The sequence below is a fragment of the Macrotis lagotis genome, chromosome 2 (genome assembly GCF_037893015.1).
Source record: "Macrotis lagotis isolate mMagLag1 chromosome 2, bilby.v1.9.chrom.fasta, whole genome shotgun sequence".
Taxonomy (NCBI): domain Eukaryota; kingdom Metazoa; phylum Chordata; class Mammalia; order Peramelemorphia; family Peramelidae; genus Macrotis; species Macrotis lagotis.
In genome coordinates, this window is record NC_133659.1 from 201,235,064 (window position 1) to 201,262,511 (window position 27,448).

The 27,448-nt window shown below is 36.6% G+C and overlaps 1 protein-coding gene across 7 annotated transcripts in view; it reads left to right on the plus strand.

Moving 5' to 3' along the window:
* Positions 1–27,448, plus strand: part of TANC2 (tetratricopeptide repeat, ankyrin repeat and coiled-coil containing 2) — a 649,103-nt gene that overhangs the window by 529,642 nt on the left and 92,013 nt on the right. For all 7 annotated transcript variants that reach the window (XM_074224430.1, XM_074224434.1, XM_074224431.1 and 4 more), the window contains one exon: positions 11,724–11,857. In XM_074224430.1, coding sequence (XP_074080531.1) covers positions 11,724–11,857 — 134 coding nt within the window. The remainder of the gene's footprint in view (positions 1–11,723; positions 11,858–27,448) is intronic.

The following is a 27,448-nucleotide window of genomic DNA, read 5'->3' on the forward strand; positions in this document are numbered from 1 at the left end:
GAAAGATGATTTTGTTTCTCACTTTGTCTGGGCTTGTGAGACAGCTTCACAGTTTCATGGTTAAAGGCCAATTTGAGACAAATGTCTTCACAGAATGATCAATACAACTGTTAATACACATAAGGTAGTTTATGCGTATTAGAAAGAAAGTTCAACCTAGAGTCAGAATTCTCATCATCTCAGAGTCAGTTCTCATCTTGGCTTTAGCATGTCCTTGAATATTCTGGTTTTTCAGTTTTCTTATCGATAACATATAGATAATGTTATGGCAATTTCAGAAGTTTATTGTGAGAGAAGTATTTCTGTGAACCTTATAACTCTACAGAAACAAAATTATTATTGTGTAAAAATACTGAATGAAACACTATGGAAATGTAAAACATTTACAATTCACAAATCTTTGTAATATTCAGATATGTTTTCTTTTACTTGTAGCCAGTAATGACTATAATAGTCTGAGATGGTAATGATTGCCATTAATTTTAAAAAATTGTAAGGGAAATCTGAATAAACAGATTTTCTAGGTAGTTTGCATTTATATCAAACATAAAGATGTGTGTGTGTATATCTAATTTATGTATATTGAATGAACACAAAGATATGAGAAGTAATTACATATTTCTGAAGTGACAGTATTGGACCTAAATCAGGGAAACAGCACAACTGCCTACTTTCCTTTTTTTTAGTTTATTTTTCCAAAAGAATTTTTTTTCTTTCTCCCTCATTAAAAAAAACCCAAAAGTTGTAACAATATTAGAAAAATACAAATGAAAGCCTTGTTATATATGTTCCAAACTCATTCATCAGATGGGAAAAGTTGACAAAAAAATAGAAATGAGAACTGTTGGAAAGGCTGCAAGAAAACAGACTCAATAATGAACTGTTAGTGGAACTATGAATTGGTCCAGCTATTTTAGAAAGCAATTTTAGAGAGCAATTTTCAGACATTTTCTAGACAAGAATATTCTACAACTCTTCCTGGAAAGAGGTTTCCAACTGGAAATTAACTTTTTAAGTTGTAATTTAAGTAATGACTTATCAGTCATTTCCCTTGGATTTCAGTGTTTCTCCAGGTCTTTTCTCAGCTATTAAAAAAAGAAATCAAAATCTGTTTTCTGATTTTCTATGTGTTGCTGTATATTCAAACTGCTCTATGCCTCTAATCCCACACAGTAAGTTTCGTTTTTTTTCTTTTATTAAGGATTTTATTTTGGTTTTACAATTTTTCCCCCAATCTTACTCCCCCCCCCCCCCCATGGAAAGCAATCTGTTAGTCTTTACTTTGTTTCCATGTTGTACATTGATCCAAATTGAGTGTGATGAGAGAGAAATCATATCCTTAAGGAAGAAACAAAAAATATAAGAGATAACAAGATCAGACAATAAGATATCTGGGGGTTTTTCCCCCTAAGTTAAAGGGAATAATCCTTGAACTTTGTTCAAACTCCACAGCTCTTTCTCTGGATACAGATAGTATTCTCCATTGCAGACAGCCCAAAATTGTCCCTGATTGTTGCACTGATGGAACAAGCAAGTCCATCAAGGTTGATCATCACCCCCATGTTGCTGTTAGGGTGTACAGTGTTTTTTCTGGTTCTGCTCATCTCACTCAGCACCAGTTCATGCAGATCCCTCCAGGCTTCCCTGAATTCCCATCCCTCCTGGTTTCTAATAGAACAATAGTGTTCTGTGACATACATACATATACCACAGTATGCTAAGCCATTCCCCAATTGAAGGACATTTACTTGATTTCCAATTCTTTGCCACCACAAATAGAGCTGCTATGAATATTGTTGTACAAGTGATGTTTTTACCCTTTTTCATCATCTCTTCAGGATATAGACCTAGTAGTGGTATTGCTGGATCAAAGGGTATGCTCATTTTTGTTGCCCTTTAGGCATAGTTCCAAATTTCTCTCCAGAAAGGGTAGGTGAGTTCACAGCTCCACCAACAGTATGATAGTAAGTTTCATTAGCAAAGTACAGAAAACCTAAATCTTGGAATCTTTTTATATATCACACACACATAATTACAGTTATAACTATTATTCTGTGTCAGTATAATTCTTCAAAGATGCCTAATTGATGAATGTATTAAATAGAGCTCACCCTTTACATAGACATTTATCCAAACTTAGCCTTTAGTTATAATATATGTGCCACAGTAGCCCACACCACCACAAGTAGAACCAAACCACTTCTCTTGACATCACTAACATGAGATCCCTATTTATTGATTTTTACTTATTTATTGGTTAATATGACTTGATTTATACATTATTAAAATATTCTTGTTTAAAAGTAAACATGATACCCCCTTCTCCACAAAAATATAGAACCTCATGAGAAATAAAGTAAAAGAAAGGAAAAAAAATGTGTTTCAGTCTTTGTTCTGATGCCATCAGCTTTGTCTTGGGTGGATCACATTTTTTTTTAATTTTGCTATCTCATATTTTATTTTATCCTTAAGGATATTTCTCTCTCAATACATTTAATTTTGATCAATATATAGCATGGAAACAGTGTAAAGACTATCAGATTGCCTTCTGTGGGGGGTGGGGGAGAGAAGCAAGATTAGGGGGAAAAATTTTAAAACTCATAAAAGAAAAAGATAAAGAAAACTTCCTTTTCATATCCATTGACCATTTATCAATTGGGGAATGACTTGTAACCTTATAAATTTGATTTAATTCTCTATATATTTTAAAAGACTTTTATCAGAATCCCTAGCTGTCAAAATTGTTCCCCAAATTACTTTTTTCCTTCTAATCTTGGTTGCATTGGTTTTATTAGTGCAAATACTTTTTAATTTAATATAGCCAAAATCTTCCATTTTACAATTTATAATGTATTCTATTTCTTGCTTGGTCATAAAATTTCTCCCCTTTCCATAGATCTGATAGCTTATTTCTTGATCTGTTCATTGGTCTATGTTATATCTCCCTTTATGTCTAAATTCTGTACTCATTTTGACCTTATTTTGTTATAGTGTGTGAGATGTAGGTCTATGTATATCTTTTGCCAGAATACTTTCCATTTTTCCCAACAGTTTTTTGTCAAATAATGAGTTCTTATCTCACAAGCTAACATCTTTGGGTTTGTCAAACAATAGATTACTATAGTCATTTATGGCTGTATCTTTTCTACCTATTCTAATCCACCAATCCATTGCTCTATTTCTTTTTAGCTCTTCTTTTTTTTTTTTGAGGGGGTGGTGGGGGTTAACTTGCCCAAGGTGAATTGCCCAAAGTTACATTTTTTTTAATATTTAATATTTATTTATTCTCATTTTGTACAAATAATGTTTTTATACATTAATAAAATATTCTTGTTTAAGAGTAAACAAAATCCCCCCTACCCCCAAAAATGTAGACTCACTTGAGCGATAAAGTAAAGGGGAGAGAAAAAAATTAAAATTAAAAAAAATAATAGCAATAATTGTAGGTATGGCCAGGTGGCGCAATGGACGGAGCACCAGCCCTGGAGCCAGGAGCACCCAAGCCCATATCCGACCCCATACACCCAACAATCACCCAGCCGTGTGACATGCAAGCTACCCCAATCCCACTGCCCTGCAAAAACCAAAACAAACAAACAAACAAACCCCAAAACAAAATAAAATAGTAATAATAGTAGGGGTGGCTGGATGGTGGACAGAGCATTGGCCCTTGAGCCAGGAGCACCCGGGTCCAAATCTGGCCTTAGACACCCAACTATCACCCTATTTTGTGGCCCCAGGCAGGCAACCCAGCCCCATTTGCCCTTCACCCCCCAAAAAAAATAATAATAATAAAAAATGTGCTTCAGTCTTTGTTCCAAGACCACCAACTCTGTCATGGGTGGATCACATTCTTTATGATAAGTCCATTGCAAAAGTTACTTCCATATTTTTCCACCATTGCCATTGCTGATTGCAACTCCCTCCTTTCGTATTTCTCCACTACCATGTACTATACTTTCTCTCTCCTTTCACTCTGACTCTGCTGTAGGGTATCTGAGTGGCGCAGCAGACAGATCCCTGGTCCTGGGGCCAAGAGGCCCCGAGCCCCCCCTACCACCCCTTAGACCCAGCATCCACCTGGCCCTGTGGTCCCGGACAGGCCATCCAATCCCAGCTCCTTGCAAGAAGTAAAAAAGAAAATAGTCCATCCTCTCCTCCATCACTCACATTTCTCCCTTCCCCCTGTCCCCCCCCCCCCTTATTCCAGATTGCCTATACCCCATTGAGTATATATGCTGTTTTGGATCACATTCTTTTTTTTTTTTTTTTTTTAGGTTTTTTTGCAAGGCAAATGGGATTAAGTGGCTTGCCCAAGGCCACACAGCTAGATAATAATATTAAGTGTCTGAGGCTGGATTTGAACTCAGATACTCCTGACTCCAGGGCTGGTGCTTTATCCACTACGCCACCTAGCTGCCCCAATGCCACCTAGCCACCCCGATCACATTCTTTATCATAAATTCATCACAAAAGTTATTTCCATAGTCTTCCAAAGTTGCTGTTGCTGATTGTAATTCCCTCCATCCATTCTTCCTCACTACCATATATTATATTTTCTCTCTCCTTTCACTGTGTCCCTCTTCTAAAATGTGCTGTAGGGTAGCTGAGTGGTGTAGCAGACAGAGCACCAACCCTGGGGCCAAGAGGCCACAAGCCCACATCCCACCCCAGAGATCCAGCAACTACTCAGTCCCATAATCCCGGACAGGCCACCCAATCCCTACACCTTGCAAAAGTAAAAAAGAAAATGTGTTACATCTGACTATTTTTTTTCCTATGATCTACCTTCTCCTCTATCACCCACAGCCCCCGTCCCCTCCCCCATCCGCCTTCTCTCCTTTTTATTCTAGATTTCTATACCTTTTAGGTGTGTAAACTGTTTCCTCTCTGAGCCATTTCTGATGAGAGTGAAGGTTCCCCCCATTCCCCCTCACCTTCCCCCTTTCCTATCATTACAAAAGCTCATTGCAAAAAAAAAAAATCTTTTATATGAAATATCTTAGCCTATTCCACCTCTCCTTTCTCTTACTCCCTATACATTTCCCTTTCTCCCATTGACTCCATTTTTACAATATACTGTATCTTCAAATTCAGCTCTCTCCTGTGCTTCATCTATAAAAGTTTCTTCTACCTGCTCTATTAAATGAGAAGGTTCATATGAGTATTATCAGTATCATCTTTCCTTGTAGGAATCCATGCAGTTCATCATCATTAAGTCCCTCATAATTTATCATTCTCCTCCACTCTCTATGCTTCACCTGAGTCCTGTACTTGAAAGTCAAACTTTCTGTTCAGCACTAGTCATTTCAACAGGAACACTTGAAATTCCCGTTTCATTGAAAATCCATCTTTTCCCCTGAAGAGGATGTTCAGTTTTGCTAGGTAGTTGATTCTCAGTTGCATTCCAAGCTCTTTTGCCTTCCAGAATATTATATTCCAAGCCCTATGAGCCCTTAATGTAGTTGCTCCTAAGTCCTGTGTGATCCTGACTGTAGCTCCACAGTATTTGAATTGTGTGCTTCTGGCTGCTTGTAATATTTTCTCTTTGACTTGGGAGTTCTGGAACTTGGCTATAATATTCCTGGGGGTTGTTTTAAATTATATTTCCTGAATCTTTTCCAGATCAGTTTTTTTCAATGAGATGTTTCAAATTTTCTAATTTTTCATTCTTTTCTTGTTATTGTGTCTTGATTTCTCATAAAGTCATCAGCTTCCTTTAGCTCTATTCTACATCTGAAGGATTTGTTTTCCTCAGAGAGCTTTCTTATCTCCTTTTCCATCTGACTAATTCTGCTTTTTAAAGCATTCTTCTCCTCAATAACTTTTTGGACTGTTTTATCCATTTGACCTATGCTGGGGTTTTTTTTTTTTGTTTATTTGTTTTGTTTTGTTTTGTTTTTGCAAGGCAATGGGGTTAAGTGGCTTGCCCAAGGTCACACAGCTAGGTAATTATTAAGTGTCTGAGGTCAGATTTGAACTCAGGTACTCCTGACTCCAGGGCTGGAGCTGTATCCACTTCGCCACCTAGCTGCCCCCCATGCTGGTTTTTAACATGCTATTTTCTTCAGCATTTTTTTGGATCTCCTTGACTAAGCTGCTGACTTCATTTTCATGTTTTTTCTGCATCTCTCTCTCATTCTTTTTTCCAATTTTTCTATCTCTCTTAATTTTCAAAATCTTTTTTGAGCTCTGTCATAGCTTGGAATCTTTAGATGCAGAAGTTTGTACTTCTTCATCTTCAGATTGAGTATTTTGTTCCTCCTTGGGATCATAGACAAAGTATTTGTCAATGGTCAGGTTTCTTTTTTTCTGTTTACTCATTTCCCCAGCCTGTGCCTGGTTTGGGGGTGCTTCCTGTGCTTTTAAGTTTTATTGGGACACCTTCCACAAGGACCTCAGTGTGTGAGGCTCTGACTGCTCTCCTGGTCTTTGAGGGACCACAAGTGCATAGGGCTTGGTGGGGTGTCCCTGTTCTATGGGGGGCCTAGACTGTGATCAGAATCTGAATGTGGTCAGAGCCCCAGAGTCCTGTTCCAGGGACAAAGGACAGACCTCAAAAGTCTCCCTCCATTCCCTTACCTTCGGTGGGCTGAGCACTCAGGGTGCTGCTGCCTAGAGGCTCCTGCTTGCCAGCTCCATGAGCCTGCTTCTGTTTCCTAGATATGGGTGGCTGAGTGCCTCAGCCATGACTGGCTGAGGACCTGGTTTTGTTCTCACTCAAGCAGAGGTCTCCCTGCAGATCTTCCAAGTTATTCTTTGTGCTCCCTGGGGTGCAGATCAGGAAACTGCTTGTGCTGCTGGGAGCCATGACTCCCAGGCACCTTGGGGCTGTGTCCAGGAAGCTGAAGTTTCTTCACTCTGGCTGCTGCCTCTCTAACCCTGTGGAACAGAGTTTTCCCACTATTTTCCAGGTTATCTTGGACTGGAGAATTGCCTCACTGGATCTTTCTGTGGGTTCTGTCTCTCGAAAATTTAGAGTCATAATTTTAAGATTTTTGAAATATTTTGGAAAGAGCACCTAATAGAGGCTCTTCTGCTGGCTCCGCCCCCTAAAACTAGAGATTCCTATTTTATACTAACACCTTTCACTGCCAATTTAGGACAGGATGGACTCAATACAAATAAACCCACTATTCCACACTCAGCCAGCCCATCTACTCCATAAAATACACTGATGAGAGAAGCACATGGAAAACTTGGTACGTCAGGGATTTTAACCACCTTGTATCAAACCTAACAGTTGCTCCAATTAGTTTTACAAAAATGTATCAGACCAATGCAGTGAGACATAGCTACACACACACACACACACACACACACACACACACACACAAACACACTCCTGAAAGGCTTAAAACTGTACCAAAACTTTGGACCTTGTTGGTGGAGGGGGGGTGTATAATCACTTTAAAGGCTAAAATTTAGAAATGAGTGATTCATTGGAGGAAACCTTACTGGCTTAATTTCTAGAACTAACAGGACAAGAGGGAATCATCTTGCCTAAAAGTCAGGGCATTAGAGATATTTTTTTTTCCCCTCTTCCTCGGTTTCCAAAAAGTTGGATCAATGGACCATCAATCTATCAATCTATTATTTTAAATAAAAATTGATATTTAATCTCTAAAGGAAACTAATAAGGCAGTAGAAAGAATATTGGACTTACAGTCAAGTCATTACATCTTTATGTAAAATAGTTCCTCTCATGTAAAATGAGGGGGGTTGAATTAGTTGATTTTCAAGGTGTTTTTATTTTCTTTTATTCTAGGAACATATTTCTTTCTTTTTTTTTTTGCAAGGCAAACGGGGTTAAGTGGCTTGCCCAAGGCCACACAGCTAGGCAATTATTAAGTGCCTGACACCGGATTTGAACCCAGGTACTCCTGACTCCAAGGCCAGTGCTTTATCCACTACGCCACCTAGCTGCCCCCCTAGGAACATATTTCTGCCAAAAGTAATTTCACATACATATCTGGTGTTTAAATTTCCATGATACTAAATCATTCTTATCTAGGTAGTCAAAAATTTTAACATCTGAATGGATTAGAAAGAAAACCAGGCTGATGATATAGAACTTCACATAAGAGATAAAATAAGAATCCTGCATGACCATGAATCAACAAGATCTGCATGAGCCTGAGATAGAATAACCTAATATATTTCCCAAATCAAAAGCTCCAACTATATAATACAGACTGGGCTTCTGGTTAATGAAATCCGATCAGAAGAACCTCTTGATCTCATTTTTCAGAATCTTTTCTCTTACACATTTTCCAGAACATTGCAACTCTCTTATGCAATGAGTGTGAGGGTCTTTTTCTTTGAGATATCACAAAAACATTTAGATTCATCCTAATTTTCTATCAAAATTGAGAAAGCATCTGTGGAGACCTAGTATGTGGAAAACACTAATCAGTGTACCCTGACTACAAATTAGAGACCTTTTGGAATAATTTCTATTCTTTTCCAGATTACAGTTTATAAATTTTTGTTATATCAGCAGTGCATTTGAGCCCAAAGATATAAGGCGAGAATGTGACCCTGAGATGATATAAAGCATCCTTTGGATATGTTTTACTAAAACATTAAATAACACTGATATTTACCATCAGCAGCAGTTTTTTTGTTGTTTTTTTTTTTAATAAGAATGATATGTGTAAAAACATTTGAGTATTAACAAAATGGGACTAATGTGAGACTCAGATTAGTTTGTGTTTTGAATGATCTTCTAAATAAGTATTTTCAGTAACCTATGAGACATTCTCACCCTTGACCATTGACATCAGTGATTTAACTAGTAATAAAATGGATGGAAATTCCCAAAGTTGACCTACTAGGAGCTCCCACTTATACTTCCACCTCATTTATGATTCTGTCCTTGCCTCCTCCACTCTCTTCAGTGCTGCTGATATGAATTAACTTAGGTACTGTATCTGCTGGCTCTCTCCTTCCCCCATGGGCACATCGCCTCGACTGACACCCCCTCCCTGTCATTTCCCTGAGCCTGCTGAGCGGCCAAATTTGGGGCAAGAGAGCAGAGAAGTTGCCAATACAGGCTCTGGGCTGTCATTCTGTTTCCCGCCTACACTTCTTTACTTCTAGCACATCCTTCTTTGTACACATGCACATTTTGTGGGAAATGATGTTATATCTTACTCAGCCATTAATGTATGCCTATAATATTTACATAAGCTAAAAAAAAAACTATCTATTCCCTTCCCCCAATGCATACACACACCATTAATAGCCTCATTGTATTCCTGAGCTTAACTTGACATTTATTAACAGCTGCCAGTGCCCTTTATAAGAGAATAAAGGAGGTGGATTAGGGATGCAGCTGCTGAAAGAACAGCCCCTACTTTCTCCCACTCTCATCTCAGCACTTTGGTATGCCATTTTCCCCACTTCCCACCTGCTGACTTCCTACTGCATCTTCTATGTTCTCATTGTTCTAACCTAATTGGTCACAAGCTCCCCAGGCAGAGGGGAATCAAGTCTCTAAGATTCAAAAGCAAGAAGGGTTAAATAGCACAGTACAAACTTTTTTTACGGGTCTTGAGGGTAGAAAGGAGAAGAAAACAGAGTGAATGGTTTGCCAGTCACTGAAATTACCTCCATTTCCACCTTCTAAAATGGTATCACAGTTTGTCACTAATAATAACTTGCATATAACTATTCACATAATAATCTTATGACAGGGGTAGTGAAATGATGATTAAACCCATTTTACAGATTGGAAACTCTCAGATTGTGACTTGCCTAAGGTCATGTTCCTCATATCTGTGCAAATATCAGAGTCAGGAGATGAAGTCTGACTCCAAATCCAGTGCTCCCTTCACCATTTCAGGTCAATTCTCAAAGTCCTTAAGTTGTCCTCCTGTACTTTCCAGTCTCCAGAAGTGTCAGTCACTTAATTACCCGCCTGGTAGTAGGCACTGAATGCAGGTTTGCTAAATTGAATTGAATTCTGATAGAGGGAACAGATTAGACAAAAAAGAGAAACAGTTTCTAACCCTTGCTCTGCCTTTATTTTCATGGTGCTGGGGGTGAAAAGACAGTTATGTAAGTATGTTGGCATCCATTTTTAAGGTATTGTACGTATTTGTGTGCAGTGGAGTACAAATCACTCAGGATGAAGTAAAATGATTAAATTTATTACTCAAGTAACAAAACTGTAGTTTTTTGCATCTTTAAGAACTTTTCATAGATAATATGTCCTTTTGCTACAGTCAGTTGCTTTATATAATTTGGTATTGAATCCATGAGATTTTGAGATATTTTTTAATTCTTGCCAAAAAATCATTTTGTTGCTGTATTGGATATTAAGTTTATCTTTGACAAACAATACTTTTTTCGACATCTAGCTGTAGTTAGAGATCTTACATTTTCAATGTGACTTAAATCAAGTTAGTTCTTTGGTTTTTGAAGCATATTTATGTATATATCTTGTGGATAAAATTCTTAACATTTGTTAGTATTTGTGGCATGGCACAAGGTCCATTGCCTCTGACTATATTGCAGTATTTTCTAGCAATATTATGTCGCTATTCAAGAATTTCTATAATTCTAATATAATTCTCTTTCTCAATATATCAATATATTTATTTAAGTTTATCATTCTTCCATCTAAGTACAAGACTTCTAAGCCTACTGAAAGTAAAAATACCCTTAAAATATTTGAGAGTGCTTTGTTTTTTGCTGTCTGATGAAGATGCTCATATCTTATAGAGACACTGATCAAAGCTATAGACTGATTAAAGCTGTAAGAACAATAAAAAGACCAGTTAAAAAATAACTAATTATTGTTATGAAGGGAAAAAATGGTTGTCCTAGATGAGGAAATGCAAAGATTTGTTGACTAAAGATGGAAAAATGTTATTGATGAAACTCAATGCCAATGCCAAAACCATTTTTAACTGGTCTTTTTATTGTTCTTACAGCTTTAAAAAGATCATTTCTTACTGTAAAGGCAGTAATAATCCATCCATGCATCACTTTCCTCTGAAGAGCTCATCTTGTTTTCTGAGAATTTATTGGACTCTTCATAACAATAGTCTATAGTTCTTATTGTTAATTTTAATTTTTCACCTCTTTCTTTTGTGCTTTGGTACAATTGGTCCTGTTCTCTTCTGACCTGGAATGAACCTTGAAAGACCTGACTTCCTCATACTGATAGAGACTTCAATATCTCTAACAGTTATTGAAGTGTGCTCTTTAAAACCTGCAAATTTTTCACATATTTTTCTTGGAGTAATAGGCATTCTTTAAAACCACAGAAATAAAAAAAGAGAGAGAAAGAAAAGTGAAATTGATATGTATGGTATGAAATCCAATTCTCAGATGACAAAGAGCAAGCCAAAGGTGGGAAAACCTAACTATCTGTCTTCACCTGGTCAAGATCAGATGGCCTCAGAGTCAGCCATTCTGGTGTCAGCACAGTCACATTCATTTCAGGTAATATACATACAAGCACTCACTCAAGGTCAGGGTACCTAAAGTCCAGATCCCACCTCTACCTCTTTCTACCCATGTGACTTGGGTCAATTTATTTTATTATCTCCAGACAACACCTTCCTCATCTGTAAACTGTAGTCCTCAGATAAGGACCACAGACAAGGCCTGAGGTTCCCTCAGTTCCAAGAACCCCTGTAGTAGTTAAGCCCATTTCAAAATCTTCAGACCTTAGTTCTTTCTGACATTAACTTCTCATTGCTTTAATCCAGATATGGATGCCAATCGAGAGCTGCCACTCACTCAGCCACCTTCTGCCCATTCTTCTATCACCAGTGGAAGCTGTCCAGGAACTCCAGAAATGCGTAGACGACAAGAGGAAGCTATGAGGAGACTTGCCTCACAGGTAAAGTAAGGTCCATTGACATCAGTCTTCTTGTAATATTAGTAGAGGAAAATAACTATTCCCTTGGGAATAATTAGGATCTTGTAAAGCTCTACCAAGATGGTGAGGAAAAAGCTTTCTCTAAAACTCACCATCTTGGCTATTCTTAGAAAATTATTTCTAATTTTTAAAATACTCTCTGGACTTGTTTCCTTGGCACTGAAGAAGGAAAGTGACATAGGTAATATTTTCTAGGTTTCTAAGTTTTATTTATAATAAAATTTGGCATTTGACTTTTCCCTTCATCTGTCCCATAAGGGACAGATGAAGGGAAAAGTCAAATGCCAAATTTGTCCTGAGTCACAGGATCAGCATTGTTCTAGAACATAGAGTAGTAGAGCTAATCATGATTTACCCAGAGATCATCAAGGTAATTAGCAATAGATCCAAATCTAAAGACCAAATTACAACTTCTACTTTAATGTTTACTTCAGCTACACCATTTTAAAGCTGCCATATCTAGCCAACAAGAACTCTTCAATATTTGATTTGTAAGTCTATAAGTAATACCATGGAAGTGGAAAGTTGAATTTTGCTGTGTCTTGTACAATGTTGATTTTTTCAGTTGCTCTTCATGGAAGCACCAAACACCAAAGAATTAAATGCTTAATATAGACACTATGCAGGCTATATTAAGAAGAATAAACATTTTTACTCTGGTTTTAAATTAAGGGCTAAAAATATCTTAATATTTAAGGGCACAGTGGTGGGGGCAGCTAGGTGGTGCAGTGGATAGAGCATGGGCCCTGGAGTCAGGAGTACCGGAGTTCAAATCCGGCCTCATACACTTAATAATTACCTAGCTGTGTGGCCTTGGGCAAGCCACTTAACCCCATTTGCCTGGCAAAAAAAAAAAAACTAAAAAAAATTTATTTAAGGGCACACAGTGCTTATGTTGAAGAGCAAGGACCTATACAAGCTAATATATGCTGGGAGTGAAGGAAGTGATAGGAAGGAAGAAAAGAGAGAAACTCTTCTGATCATTTATCCTTCCCAAAGAAACACTTATATTTATATTTTGTCTTCTCAGAAAAGTACTCAAAACTGTCGGTAATGTATTACCTTGCTATTAAGCTCAGCAAGTCAACAAAGGAGTTCCAAAAAAACTAAATTATTAGTCACTTCAAAAAATCAAATTCAGTCACTTGGCAAAATTGCACCTGACAAAAAAAGGGGATTGGATTCTCTCCATTATAAGGTTCAAGGATAACCTTAAATTGAATAAACTGAGGAGCAGCTAGGTGGCACAGTGGTAGAGTACCAGCCTTGGAGTCAAGAGTACCTGAGTTCAAATATGGCCTCAGACACTTAATAATTACCTAGCCATGTGGCATTGGGCAAGCCACTTAATCACTTAGCCTTGGAAAATCTTTTTAAAAAATTGAATAAACTGGAATTTTTTTTTTGCAAGGCTGTGGGGTTAAGTGGCTTACCCAAGGCCACAAGGCTAGGTAATTATTAAGTGTCTGGGGCCAGATTTGAACTCAAATACTCCTGACTTTAGGACTGAGCCACCCCTAAATTGGAATTTCTAACAACCAAATAACCTTGGATCCTTCTCTGATTCCAGTTACTTTAAGTAGGTTTCAGATGGTCTCTGATTCCAGTTTACTTTATGTAGAAGGATGACTACATTGTACTTCCCAGTACAATTAAAAAGCAAATCATCACATTATACATCTACCATTCCCACTAAGACCAACTCATTAATAAATAGGATTTTGGAAAGAATTATTTCTGAAATTTTGCGCACAACTACTGCAATACTATCTTGTTTATCCAGTCTTTTCCAATGGGATTCAAGTTTATCTAGGTATTTAACTGTGTGAAAAGTAGTCCATAGAGTCCAAAAGAACAAACTAATTCACCTTGAATTTTATGCCTAATGGAGAATCTAAGTGTGACAAATTATTCTGTGTAATGTCTTCCACTACAATATATCACATCTCTTCAACTCTTTACCTAAGTAGGACCTCAGGTGTCTTTCAGAGTTATCTGAATTTTCAGATGACATTATATGTGCAGTTGATTTTTTTAAAAAAATAATTCAGTGCTCAACATTAGTTCATGAGTTGTACATTAGTGAATAACAATGACTATTTAAAAAATAATGACTTTTCAGGTGAGCGTGTTAGCATCTTTGCCAATGACCAAGTAAATTAAACTGTGTGATGATTTAAAAGGAGCAATGACTCAGAAAAATGATAACAAAGCTAACCTTCGTCTTTTCAATAAAGAGATTGGAGTACTACTCTTTAAATAAGAAAGAGGTGGGAGGAATAATGTGCTATATACTCTCAGGCACAATGCTATATTGGTTGTATTTTTCTTTATTAAAAGGAAGCTACTATGATGAGAAAACTAAATGCAAAAAAAAAACTTTTAAAAATAATTAAGATGTTTGCTTTCCAGTGTGGAGAATAATTATATATCTAAGTGTGTATGTGTATGTGTATATTCATTAAGTATCGTATACTAAAAGTCATAGAGCTCACAATCAGAATAGATGAGACTATGTATGATAATTGTTTCAGAGCAGTAGTCAGTTGCCCAGTACCAAGTCAGCAGCAAAGCATTTAACAATATATTCTTCAAACAGAACACTTTTTAGTTTAGTTACCTTTTGAATAAGTATTAAAAGTATACTTTAAATGTTGCCTTATTAATATATTGCACAAACTTATTAGAAAAAATACTGAGTAATTCAGTGGCCACCAATAATAGACCTGCCACTTACTACATTTCTTGGTCTTTAAGAGGACTGCTTGGTTTGGATTATAACCTCAGAATGATACCAAATATGTTTTGCTGATTCTCAGGGAGTCAAATTAGATGTGCTTCATAGAAACATGGTTCAAGTTATAATTATTTATTTTTCTTTACTGAAATGTAACTATAGAAGTAGAGGAGAAACAGCATTCTTAGGGATTGTTCGGCCTTTCTGGTGAATTGAAGTCTTAAAAGCATAAGTTAATGGGTTTTTAACACACTGTAGTCAAATGGTCCCATGTGCAAAATTGCCATCAGGATAGGAAAAATTTCTAAGAATGTCTGCTTGGTCACCTAAATGAAGATATTATGTTAGCTTTGGAAATTTGACATATAAAGTCTTCCCATTTGAAGGATTGTTATGCTAGGAATCAGAACTTAACTGATATTACTCCTCAGCTTGGTGGCTAACCAATTAAAATAGGGGCTTGCTTCATAATGGAAATTAATGTGATAAATGAGGTCTCAACTCAATTAATTTTTAGATACCTGCCATTCTGGTCTTTGGGTCAGTTTTCTAATCAGGGAAATTTTCAGCATATTTTTAAAAGAGCAATCAGTTGCTGCTATAATATTCCCAAAGAAAATTCTCCCTAGTTCAGTTCTTATATTGAAAAACTATTGCATCAAAAATAAGGTGATTAGAGAAATAAGTTAATTTAAAGAAATACCATTAAAACAAGAAAAGCAAACCCCCTTTCCAGGGAATTTTACGTAATTACAAAAGTGAATGTCATCATTTTCAAAGAATTAGTTCTTCCCTATCTCTGTGTCGTGGTTTCCAAATTTGTCACTGCTACTAAGGGACTTGTCATCCAAAGAATAAGACTGCAGACATTCTAGCAGTTGAGCATACTTTGAGAATTGGGCAATAAATTAAGCTATTATGCAGTATGAAACACGACTTGTGGTTTAGGGGTCATTTGAAAATATTTACCTTTCTAAGGCTGGAGCAAAATATATTTTGCTTCAGCTGAAGTAAAAACAGCAGTGGTAGCAAGCCTTATCTCAGACAAAACAGCAGCAAAAATAGATAGCATTAAAAGAGATAAGGAAGGAAACTTTATCCTCCTAAAAGGTACCATAGACAATAAAGTCATTTCAATATTGAATATATATGCACCCAGTGGGACAGCACCCAAATTCTTAGAGGAGAAGCTGAAAGAATTACAAGAAGACATAGACAGCAAAACTCTACTAGTGGGAGACCTCAACCTCCCACTATCAGATCTAGATAAATCGAATCATAAAACAAACAAGAAAGAAATTAGGGAGGTAAATAGATTGTTAGAAAAATTAGATATGGTAGACTTATGGAGGAAACTGAATGGGGATAGAAAGGAATATACCTTTTTCTCTGCAGTACATGGAACTTATACAAAAATTGACCATGTACTAGGACATAAAAACCTAATGATCAACTGCAGAAAGGCAGAAATAGTGAATACATCTTTCTCAGATCACAATGCAATAAAAGTCATATGCAATACTGGGTCAAGGAGATATAGACCCAGAACAAATTGGAAACTGAATAACCTCATTTTAAAAAATGAGTGGACCAAAAAACAAATTATAGAAAGAAAATATTTGCCTTTCTAGAAAAACTAAGATCAGAAATGGAGAATAAATAATGGATGATGGATGTCAAGCAAGTTTCCAAAATCACATTTTCAGATTTTCCATTTGTTTGATCCCCAAACTGCTAACCCTGATGTGGGATAATAGAAGTAGCTTCTGGAAGAACCATGTTATGATTATTAACATCATGATATCTGAATTTAAATCCTGGATCCTCCATATACTAGCTGTGTGACCTTGAATAAAATGATTTACTTCTTTAATCCTCATGAGAAAAATTAGAATAGTAATTACTTGTCTCACTTCCCCTGCTTCTCAGCATTTTTATAAAGACTAAATTACAAAAGATATATTTTTAAAATCCTTTAATTGTAAAATATCATATTTTGTATTTATAAACTACATTAACAATAGTATTAATATTCTGATAGAGAGAGCATTTAAAATGAGAAACAACCTAGGTTTTCTGTGTAACTGCTATTGGCTATTTGATTTTAGTTTTTTGCAAGGCAAATGGAGTTAAGTGGCTTGCCCAAGGCCACACAGCTAGGTAATTATTAAGTGTCTGAGGCTGGATTTGAACTCAGGTACTCCTGACTCCAGGGCTGGTCCTCTATCCACTGCACCACCTAGCTGCCCCTAACTATTTGATTTTGAAAGAATTGCTGAGCCTCCCTGGCTTTTTCTTGTCTAGAGAATAGAGATAATCATGTTTTAATGTATCTTGCTTCCAGGGAAATTGTGAGTGTTACGAAATTAGCATAATTCTTAAAAGATTTTTCCCAAACCTTAAAAAAGCACTAGCAGATACAAGTTGACAGAAAGCTATGCTGCTCTCCCTACACTCAGATTATATGATGTGGAATTGAATGTTTAAGTGTTCTTCATACTTCATTTATATTTCTTTAAAAGAATAGATATAAAAATTGTATGCACCATTAGCATCAGGGATTCAAAACATTAATAGTTTCTATTCAAGATCATATTACCCAAATGGGTATATCTTTCTTGGCCTTTTTCATTAGCAAGTGACCTCTTTTTACTTCTTGTTCAAGATGCTACTAATATATAACATTCTTCCTGTATAAGTGATAGTAAATGATGGATCAAGCCATCATCATCAGCATCAGCATCATCAGCATTATTATTATTTAATCAATTAAGCATTTTTAAGCACATTTATTTGCCTCCAGGATAAATATAAAATCTTCTGTTTGGCTTTTAAAGCCTGCTGTAACCTGGTTCCTTCTTCCCTTTCCATTCTTATTCCTTACACCTACTTCTTGCCCCCAAAATACACAGGCCTCTTTGTTGTTTCTTGAACTAGACCCTGGGCATTTTCACTTACTGTCCTATATTCTTAGAATTCTCTTCTCTACTTCCTGACTTCCTTGACTTCTTTCACACCTCAGCTAAAATTCTTACTATCTTCAAGAAACTATCCCATTCCCACTTAATGGGAATGTCTTCTTTGTGTTAATTATCTCCACACACAATTTACTTTGGCTATATCTTGTTTGCACATAGTTATTTGTATGCAATCACTGTAAGCTCCTAGAGAGTAGGGGCTATTTTGGGGTGGGGTTTTTGTTTGTTTTGCTTTGTATCCACAATGCTTGGCCTAGTTCATGAGAGGCATTTAATAAATAATAAATTTAATAAAAGTCACTATTGAGTGACTTTATTCCAGATATTGAAGGCTAGTACTGTCCATTGGTACCAGAAAGATAGAGTAAACCTAGATTAGGAATGGCTTTGATCTTAGAATGAACAGGAAGCCACTGGAGTTTATTTTGTAGGGAATGGTCAGATCTGAAGTTAAGGATCTTAATTAAGGAAAATCACTTTGGAGGATTGACTGAAGTAGGGAGAGAGACCAGGCAGAGATTCTAATTAAGAAACTATTTCAGGCATCTAGATAAAAGGTGATAAGGACCTGTATTTAGCTCAGTTACAGATTGAGCTAACTGACTGAGAAGAAATCAGAAAAGTAGGGGCAGAACCAAGAGAAAGTAGTGTCACAAAAACCCAGAGAGAGAGAGAGAGAGAGAGAGAGAGAGAGTGAGTCCAGAAGGAGAGAGTGATTCATAACATCAAATGTAGCAAGATGGGTCGAAAAAGATGAGGACTCAGAAGAAATCATCAAATTTTTCAATTATGAGATCATTTTGATTTTCCCACATCTCTCTCATTTCTCTTCTAATTTTTATCTCTTTTTCCTTTACTTGATTTTCAAAATCCTTTTTTGAAATCTTCCATAGCTTGAGTCCAAATCATATTGTTCTTGGAGACTTTAGATGTAGAAGCTTTGACTTAATCTTCTTCTTAATGTGTATTTTGAGCTCTCAAGGGACCAAAGTAATTGTCTATGGTCAGATTTTCTTCTTCTGTTGCTTGTTCATTTCCCCAGACTATGACTTGATGTTAACTCTTTGTTAAGGTGAGGCTCTGCTTCCAGGGTGGAGGATGCACTGTCCTAAGCTTTTGAAGCTGTTTTCAGAATTGTAAGTTTTCATTTCTTCCAAGTTCTTATGAGATGTTATAACTATTCCCCAGGACTGTGCGCTGGGCTGTTTAAGTGTTAAGAAGCATTCCTTTCTGCCATGGAATTTCAAGGAGAGTCCCTGCTCTGCTGTGGCAATAAGATCTGTTGTGCTTCTGCTCCTCCTCCTGGACCTAGTTCCCCTGACTGAGACGCAGATCTGGGCAAAGCAACAGAGTCATTTTCACCTTGCTAAAGTCAAGTGATGGCAAAGAGACCCCTGAAATCTCCACTCTCCCTCCCCACCCCCTTATTGTCTGTGGACTGAGAGCTTCTGAAGCAGCTGCTGCTGCTAATTCAATGGCTCCTGAGACCTTTTTTCCAGATCTGCTGGGGCCAAGTCTGCACTGTTGAACCAATCTCATCCTAGTGCAGCAGAGTTTTCCTGTTGATCTTCCAAATTGTCCTGGGTAATCTCTGGGCTGAGAGGTCTGGAAATTGCTACCAACCTAGTCATGCTACCGTCTGTTCTTGGATGACTGGGACCAGTTCACTTCAATACAGCCCATGTGTCCCTGCTCTCTCCTCTCATCCTGGTGCAGCAGACTTTTCCTGCTGATCTTCGAAGTTGTATTGGGTTGGAAGATTATTTCACTCAATCTTTTTTGTGAGTTCTGCTACTCTAAAGTTTGTTTAAAGTCATTATTTAAAGGAATTTGGGGGAGATCTTGGGCAGCTTGAGTTGCCATTACTCTGCCATCTTGGCTTTGCTGTCTTTGAAGAAAGCAGTTTCAGCTGAGTGAAGTCAGTAATCAATTTTCAGAGTTGAAAAGTGGGTGAAAAAGGGATAAAGAGGAGACATGAAGTATGTAGATAGCCAAAGAAAAGATTAAATAAATAGCATGATAGTTTGTAGGAATGATAGGGTCTAATAATTTTTTTTAAAAGATGGAGGAGTTTGAAGATGTGAGAAAGAAAGCCACACATACACACACACACACACACACACACACACACACACATGAGTTGACTTTGGTAAGTGAAAAGTAGGGTAGGCTAGAAGATAATGTTAAGGAATTCAGTTTTCAAATGAAGAGAAAGAGGGAGCCCAATTCAAATAATTAATAAGGTAAGAGTTGAGTTCGTATCAGAGTTTTTGGGGAGAGAACAGATTTGGATAAGCATTTCTGGAGATTGAGATAAGGAGTAAATTAAGGGGACCAAAATTAATTATTGACTGTAAAGAAAGTGCAATTCCTATTTGGGAAGACTCCTAACTTCACATTTTTGTACTAAGTATGATTTATTGTAAATCCCTTTTTGCTTGCATGTTGAGTTGTCTTTGAAGCACACCTGCTTATGTAGGCTCATAAGTTTACATGCTAGAACTTCAACAGTTTGTTTTTCTTTTCTCAGATGCCTTCTTTGCAGAAGGCATCTCTCCCTTCTATAAGCTTCCCCACTACCAACTTTAAGATAACAGTAACTTCTGTCTAAGCCTTTCTCAGGATATTTTATAGTATCCAAACTGAGCAGGCTGATCATCCTGAGGTAACATAACCTCCCAATATCAATGACTATATATTATCTTTACTTTAATTTGAATGCTAGCCCATGACAAGAGCACCCATATCTAAAGCTTTTGAAAATATACCGAGGCTGTGTTGCCCTAGGACTATTGTTAGTTTGTAAAACACTATCTGCAAGTTAGTCTTTTATTCATTGGTCATTTAGTACTCAGTTAAGTCCACCCATGACTTCAGTCTTATGCTGCCCCTTGGCATATAGATGAATGATGCTCTTAAAAGAAATAAAGGAAGATCAAAATGAGTGTGGGCTTGGTGCTAATGACTTGTTTTGGAGATGCTGAGCTTGAGATAGCCTATTGTACAACCAGCTTGAAGTGTCTGTTAATTAGAACTATATGACTAGAGCTCAGAGTAGTACTAGATACATAGATCTAGGATTCATCTGCATAGAAATGATAATTAAAGTGGGTTGAAAAAATCAAATGAAAGAGTATAGTGTGTTGGGCAGCTAGGTGGCACAGTGGATAGAGCACCAGCTCTGGAGTCAGGAAGACCTGAGTTCAAATCTGTCCTCCAACACTTAATTACATAGCTGTATAACCTTGGGCAAGTCACTTAACCCTATTGCCTTGCAAAAACCAAAAATAAAAAAAAAAGTATAGGGAAAGAATGGAAGGGAGCCCAGAAATGAACTTCAGGTAACTCTCCACCTACAATAGAGGGTTGTGGTATGGATAATGAACCAACAAAGGAGACTGAATAGTATTACAGGATCACTGAAAAAATATTGGTGATGAACAGGGGAAGAAGTTGTCCTAAACACTTCCTGTCTGTCTTTTCTGTCATGTCTTTTCTCTTATTAGGAATGTTTAGTGTTTGCTGATTCAGGTGGCATATGATCTCTTTTGCAATTCTTTTGTGAGGATTGCCTTATATCAGTTAAACTTCCACATTAATGATGTTTCTTTGTTCCATTTCCCATTTTTCAGTCATGAATTTGTTTGAATATGTTGGTGTAATTGTACATGATATCTTCTCATTTTAGAGGGCATGCTGTTCCCCTTTTTGGCATTGATTTTTATCTTTGTTCTGACAAATTGATGATCTAACTACCTAGTCAACTAATTGAAAATTACTCCCATATATGAGTAACCAGTAATTTATTTTCTATTTTAAAGAATTAATCCTCATATACACATCACTAACATGAGTTTATTGTTCTTTATTTCTGTAACTTCCCAACAACTATATTTGGGATAAAGATACTTTGAATACTGTCCTCAACTATTTAATGGGCAATACTTAAACCTACTATTGGCTAAAACTTGGTTATTCTAGATAAATACTATCTAGGCCTAATCAGTAGTCAAATACTTTTAATGTCAGAATCTACAGAGTAGGGCATGGAAATTAAGTTGAGATTTTGGATAGTGATCATTAGTAACCTACCCTGAGTTTCCAGACTGCTACAGATATTAAAAGCCAGTCCTTGACCTCGACTTGTAAAGAGAAGTAAGTTATGGGAATCTGGTAAAGCAGATGGGGAAGGAAACAAGGTGGAATGGGGGACAGATGGGACAGAAGAAGCATTCTAAAGTTAATGTTCCAATCACTAATCACTATGTAATTTCAATTTTGATGTATAAATGTATTGCTACAAGTCCAGAGCTGCTTGTCCTTTATGTAAGGTTGAACTTGATCTTGGCCCAAGATCATCCCTTGATAGAGTTAGGGTTGCTATGGCAAGGAGAGGCCTAGGGCACATTAATGCAAGCAGGCCAATTCAGTGCTGACAAGAATAATAATGTAATTTTCATTTAAAGTTTGATCTTACTGGTCAAGTCAGTATTGGGTTAGTTCCATCAATTGAATCATACTTCATTTTCTGTCCCTCCCCTTAGAGAAATATTGTTGCAAGCACTTTTTTGTTCATGGGGCAAAGAGAGCTCCTGTACTTTCTTCCTTTTGCAGACAAGCCCACTCTTTTCCTCACCTTTTAAAAGACACCTTAATGTACTTATTACTTCCTCCAGGGAACCTGACTCAAGATATATAAAATCTATTTTAAATAGTCTCACTTTGAGTTTAAATAACTAATCTTGAAATGCTATGACAAGCCATAGCCTGCAGTTTTCAGGGTTTTTAAATTTTTTAAGCTCATACCAGAAGGGATGGTTATTATTATAACATTTTGTAATGTAACCTAGTGAACTCCTAAGAGGAAAAAATAACTCAATATATAAGGCATGATAGCATGGTAGAATAGTTAGTGTTGGACTGGGAGTCAAGAAGGCCTGCATTTAAATCCCACTTCTGATACTAGCTTGTTGAACAGAGGCTAACCACTTAACCCCTGAACCACAAGCAGTTCTCTAAGAAAATAATCATAGCTAGGTTATAATCTACATTGATGAAGAAAGTCCCTACAGCTACAGAAATCAAACCTTGACTTAATATAGAGAAGATAACAATAAAAATGGAATTTTTAGAAGTCATGTAAGTAATGAGGAATCTCAGAGTATATGTGGTACAGAGTTGGGGGAGAGGGATGTGTGACTGTACTTAAGGGGAACTATTAGCTATTTGTTTTTGAGGAGCTTGTAAAAATTTGAGCAGATTTTAAAAAGTTTTTGAAATGGTGACTAAGAGGAATGATAACTTCTTCTCTTTGCACAGAGCAAACCAATATCTACCATAGAAAAACCTAAAGAAATAAATATTCCTGGACAAGCTTTTTTATTCTTATCATCTAGGGAGAAAATTATAGATAGTGGCAGTAGGAAATTTTATAGAACTGTTACATAATGGTTTTGACAGATTGTACATACATGTATAGCTGTTTCTAAAATTTCTTGTCAACAGCCTATTCTCCAGCCAAGATGCACTATCTCAGAAAGAGATTAAATTATTTTCTTGCTCAAATTCCTTCAAAGGAATTGAAGTTTTAAGATTTATTACAATTCTTAGTGTAGGCCTGTGGCAAGTTGCCAGAAAATTGCAGCTCAAAGAAATAGAGGCACATGAAGAAGATACAGCTTTAATGCAGCTTTGACCCCATTAGATCAGGGGCTCTGTTGTTTTCTGGTGAAAGTCAGTGAAAAAAAAATTCTTTTCTCACGTCTTACATTATTTACTTACAAACTGATAGCATACTACATTCTGTAGTGGTTGAATCAAAGTTGATTTGTTCAGCAGCTCTGAGCTTCGACATGTGGAACCAGTTGAAGTAAAATATGCATGAAAAGTTCAGAAGTTTGCCATTTGCCTGTTTTTTTTAAAAGGGGAAGAACTCTGTCCATGAGTACATAACCACCAACGTTCACTATTCAGTAAGAGGATAAATGCTTTGGCTGCCGAATAGTTTACATGAAATTCCTTGATATGCTTCAAGAAGATTCTCAAGCAATGGTTTGTTTTAAAGAAAAGAATGAGGCTACCTTTTGAAAATAAAAATAGAAAACTATGATATTTCTGGGTCATATTAGTGATGTGAGAAGTCATAAAAAGCCCAAATCATCCACAGGAACTCCAGCTAATATCATAAATAATTCCCAAACATTGATCAAGAAAACCAAGAAAAAAATGGAAGTCACTTTCTCCATCCAGTTCAGAACTGCCTAGAAAGAGGACAGAAGAAGCAGAAGAGAGTGGTAGAAGTGTTAACACCAAAGAAAACTAACATGAATTTCATGGAAAAAACCAAGAGCTGACAAAGAAGGGAAAAAAGCCCCCACCAAGAAGCCAGAACAAACTCTCATGAACAGACCTGAAGCCAGACAGTACTCTAACAGGAATATTTTAAGCAACTCAAACCTCATTAATTAGGTATCTGAATTCAGATCCTAGCCCTAACTTGTCAAAATAGAAACGAGAGGTAAAAACAAGCCCCCACAGAAAAATAGGGACCAACCTAGTACTCTTTGGAACACAAAACCACATCAAGAAATGGGGCTAAATCAGTACCTAGGCACCAGTTTCAAAGAGACTAAGACAAGGTCTGAGACCAACTTGAACTCCTCCTCCAGCTTTCATAAGTGATATAAGCAATTACTGATTGAGAAATCAATCATGCAATAAAAGAAAAGATAGAGTATGGTCAATGGTAGAATCCAAAGTGAATCACTAGGAAGCTGAGACAGAAGCAGGCGACTGAGGCAGATGATATGGGCTAATACACACTAGCACATACAAACAATAGCAGTGCTATTATAATTACTGAGGGGAAAGGACCAAAAAGGACCTACCAAGAATACAAGAAGGGATCAACCTAACTACAAAATTCCAGTTTAAGAACTAAGGTTGCAAATATGAGTAAGCATGAGAAAACAACAAATACAATTAAGAATTACTGTTAGTGAAGAAGAGACCAAAAGTTAAGCCCAGAAGGAGATGTTAAACTTACAGCAACTAAATGGAAAGCCTCATATTTTTAAAATGGTTGTAGTGGTTGGAGGAAATTAAACTAAAAGTAAAAAAAATGAGCTAGAAATAGTTCATTGAGAAATGAGCTCATTGAACTCAAGTGAGTTTGTAAGGAAAAAATTGAAAGGATAATAAAAAGCTTAGAAAAGATAAAATATCTAACCCAAATAGTGAACCCTCTAAAAAAAATGAGCAAACAATTCAGTAAATTTACAGAACTTTATATGATTTTAAGTATCAAAAAATAAGCTAATTTTTATAAAAGAAATCATATTCTGTCCACATATATTAGAACTAAGGGTAAAATAAGGATGGAAAAAAATTTACTGACTACTGCTTCCTTAAGGAATACCCCCTGGGGGCAGCTAGGTGTGCAGTGGGTAAAGCACCAGCCCTGGAGTCAGGAGTACCTGAGTTTCAGACACTTAATAATTACCTAGCTGTGTGGCCTTGGGCAAGCCACTTAAACCCATTTGCCTTGGGGAAAAAAAAAACTAAAAAAAAGGAATACCCCCTGCCCCCAAACTGATAGGATCCAGGAATTTCATAGCCAAATTTGATCCAGAGTTTACAAACATCTACAAAAAAAAAAGGATTCATACCTCAGGGAACAATAGTCAGGATTGTCCATAACTTAAAAGCTACTTGCTATATAGAAAAAAAAAAATCTTGGAATACACTGACCCAAAGATAAGATAAAGGCTTACAACCGAGGATAATATGCCCTATAAAACAGTATAATCCTACAAAGGGGGAAAAATAGATCTTTAATTGAAACAAAGATTTTCAGCATTCCTGATGAAAAGATCAATGCTGTGTAGAAAATTTAAAATACAAATACAGGAGAAGCTAAAAGCAGATATATTTGGGTAACTGGGAGGGGATAAAGTAATGATAAAATATAGTCTTTTAGAAAAAAGATGGGCAGATAGTGGAGCATTGTATCTTTTTATTTTGTTTTTTTTAATTTATTAAGGCAGTGGGGTTAAGTGACTTGCCCAAGGTCACACAGCTAGGTAATTATTAAGTGTCTGAACGCAGGTCCTCCTGATTCCAGGGCTAGTGCTCTAGAGTATTGGGTCTTGAGTCATGAAGACAGTCTTCATGTATGCCAATCTGATCTCAGATACAAGCTGGTCCCAGACAAATCAACCTTTTGTCCTCTGGTTCCTCATCTGTTAAATGAACTAGAGAAGGAAACAGGAAGCTACTCCAAAATTTCTGCCAAGAAAGCTCCAATTGAGGTCACATAGAGTCAGACATAACTGAAATGACTGGGCAACAAAAAAAGAGAAATGATATACTTTCAGAATATGAATCTGTTTAGGGTTGCAAAGAGACTTAAAGGATTTTTTTTCATTGTTTTTACAAAAGGGGAGAGAAAAGAAGTATCCTAGAAATGAAATCAAGGAGAAGGGGGAATTTTACTATTTTGTGTAAAAGAATACACAAATATGGGGCAGCTAGGTGGCATAGTGGATAGAACATGGACCCTGGAGTCAGGAAGACCTGAGTTCAAATCCAGCCTCAGACACTTAATAATTACCTAAGCTGTGTGACCTTGGGCAAGCCACTTAACTCCACTGCCTTGTTTAAAAAAAAAAAAGAATACACAAATATGAAGGAAGGAATGGGGAGACCAGACATTTTATGACCTCATTCTTTCTGCAATGTATAATGGAAATTGAAAACATGTATGCACAGAGTTTTATGAGTAAATGCATAAATTCAAAAAAAGAAATAGAGATAAGGAAAGGGGGAGAAAAGTCTAAGAAGGAGAATAGATTCAAAGAAGAAACAGTCATAAGCAAAACTAACTTCAATTTCAAAAGTTATATTATAAAAGGATAAAAAAGAGAAAGGAAGGAACAAAGAAAATCAGAGTCTGGCTTCGTGGAGATTGAAGGCAGAGGAGTAGGAGCAATCCTACTTCAAATGTACATTATAGTCAGATGCTTTCTTTGTCCACCCCCTTCTTCTCTGTTCATAGACCAGGAAGAAAAGCAGGAAATGATGTGTAAATATGAATGGGATAAAATCAAAGATGATAGCAAAATAAATTAGAAAGCCTAATCCCAAAATATATTGTTTCCAGGAAATACCCTTGAAATATAAAAGATTCACATAGTTAAAATGAAGAACTAGTCATAAAAGTGTTTCAGACAAATTCAGAAAACCTTAGATTCAAGTGGAATCTCTGCTAAGGCAACAATAAAAACAATGTTAAAAAAGATAAGCAGGGAAATAACATTATGCTTAAAGACACAAGAGTTAATGAAATAATATCAACATAAGCACCACAATACTAAGGACTATTTCTGTCTCTAATTTCATCTATGTAAATGGCTCCTGAATTTCTTTAACAGTTAATAAGTAGTACTTTTTGGTGAAAAAAAGAGAACATTCTTAAGCATTTGTTGTAGGACTAGCATTCTTGCCAGTGGTAGGAATGCCTGAGATCCAATAGCATAACAAAAAATATCAATAACAACCACAGCAAGTCCACCTTCTAAGCAAAACAGCATTATGGAATTGACTCTGTCTACTGCTAGTTACATTCCATCTGCCCTAATGAATAAATGAGTGAAAAAACATCTTCCATCTCATCAGGATTTCTATTTCATTCAAACCCTGGGAGTAGTCAAGTATTCCAGACAAGAGTGGATATCTTTGATGGTAACATTCTTTCTATGTAATCATTCTGGATGGGGACTAGAATAGCTCAGGTCTGAAGAAGGAGGAACAAAATGGGGTCATGCCACTCCTTCATTT